Below are 1,336 nucleotides of genomic sequence, written 5' to 3' on the forward strand. Positions count from 1 at the left end.
GTCTTCTGTGATTCTTCTTTTACGGCTGAGATTGTTGCACAATCTTCACAGTTTATTGCCTTACGAATGACTCATCCATGCATGGGTCAAGAGTTTATTGCCGTTCTCATTTATGTGGCTTGTACTAAAGAGGATAGGGCTGAGTTATGGAGGGACCTGGCCTTAGTATGTTCAACTGGCCTACCTATACTTATGGCATGTGGCTTTAATGTCATATTGGCGACGGATGAGAAAAAGGGGGTAGACTTTTTGCCCCGTCAGAGGCGGCGGATTTTATCCAGTTTCTTGACACGTCGGAGTTGTGTGACGTGGGTTCTCGGGATCTAAGTTTACCTGGTGTAATAATAGATTTGGGAAGGCCCGTATGTGGAAGCAGTTGGATCGGCTTCTGCTTAATTTCGTCTGGGATAATCTGAAAGTCACGATGTCCGTTATGCATCTAAATCGATCCATGTCTGATCATTCCCCACTACTGATCTCCTCAAGAAACATTGGGATACACCCTTCCCGTAATTTCAGGTTCCTGAATGTGTGGAGCTTGCGTCATCAATTCTTGAGTATGGTTAAGGAAGCATGGGGTCAGCCGGTACAGGGGCGCCCTATTCGAAGTTTGTTATGGAAGTTGAAGAATGTTAAGGCAGCCTTGAGTGCTTGGAACAGGGATGTGTTTGGTAATATTAGTGACAGAGTCAAGGATGCGGATGAGGCAGTGAAGTTGAGAGAATTGGCTCTGGAAGCAGATTCGTCGGAGCTTAATCAGAGTCTCTTACATCAAGTCCAAGCCAAACTGAGACGGGAGTTATGCATGGAGCAGGAGTTCTGGAAACAGAAGGCGAAGCTCAGATAGTTTAAGGAGATAGATGCCAACACCAAATTTTTCCATGCTACGGTGTGACAGAGGAGGGCCCGTCTGTTCATTCATCATATTAAAAAATAGGATGGTGGATGGGAGGAGGACTTCGAGCAAATAAAGGGCTTGGCGGAGCAGTTCTTTTCTGCTATTTTTTCGGGACCGGTAAATTGGGATCACAATGATAACACTAGCATGTTACGGATCATCCCTAGGTTGGTTGGGGACCTGGAGAATGAGATGCTACAAGGGGTTCCAGGGGTGGAGGAGGTTAAAAAAGTTGTTTTCTCGATGGATGGTGATTTGGCACCTGGACCAGATGGCTTCACGGGTAGCTTTTTTACAGTCTCGTGGAAAATTGTTGGGGATGACGTGGTCTCAGCAGTTCAAGACTTCTTTGTGGGGGCACACTTGCCAATGGGATATACGTCCACCTTACTGGCATTAATCCCCAAGGTGGTGAACCCGTCTCAATTTTCGGACTTT

At 46.3% G+C, this 1,336-nt stretch overlaps 1 protein-coding gene across 1 annotated transcript; it reads left to right on the plus strand.

The window, feature by feature from the left end:
• The first annotated feature begins 364 nt into the window (after window positions 1-364).
• On the plus strand, window positions 365-847 carry LOC140012662 (uncharacterized). Its single transcript, XM_072060942.1, has one exon. The coding sequence runs from the start codon at window positions 365-367 to the stop codon at window positions 845-847; it is 483 nt and encodes a 160-aa protein (XP_071917043.1).
• Window positions 848-1,336: the final 489 nt, after the last annotated feature.

The sequence above is a fragment of the Coffea arabica genome, chromosome 8e (genome assembly GCF_036785885.1).
Source record: "Coffea arabica cultivar ET-39 chromosome 8e, Coffea Arabica ET-39 HiFi, whole genome shotgun sequence".
NCBI lineage: Eukaryota > Viridiplantae > Streptophyta > Magnoliopsida > Gentianales > Rubiaceae > Coffea > Coffea arabica.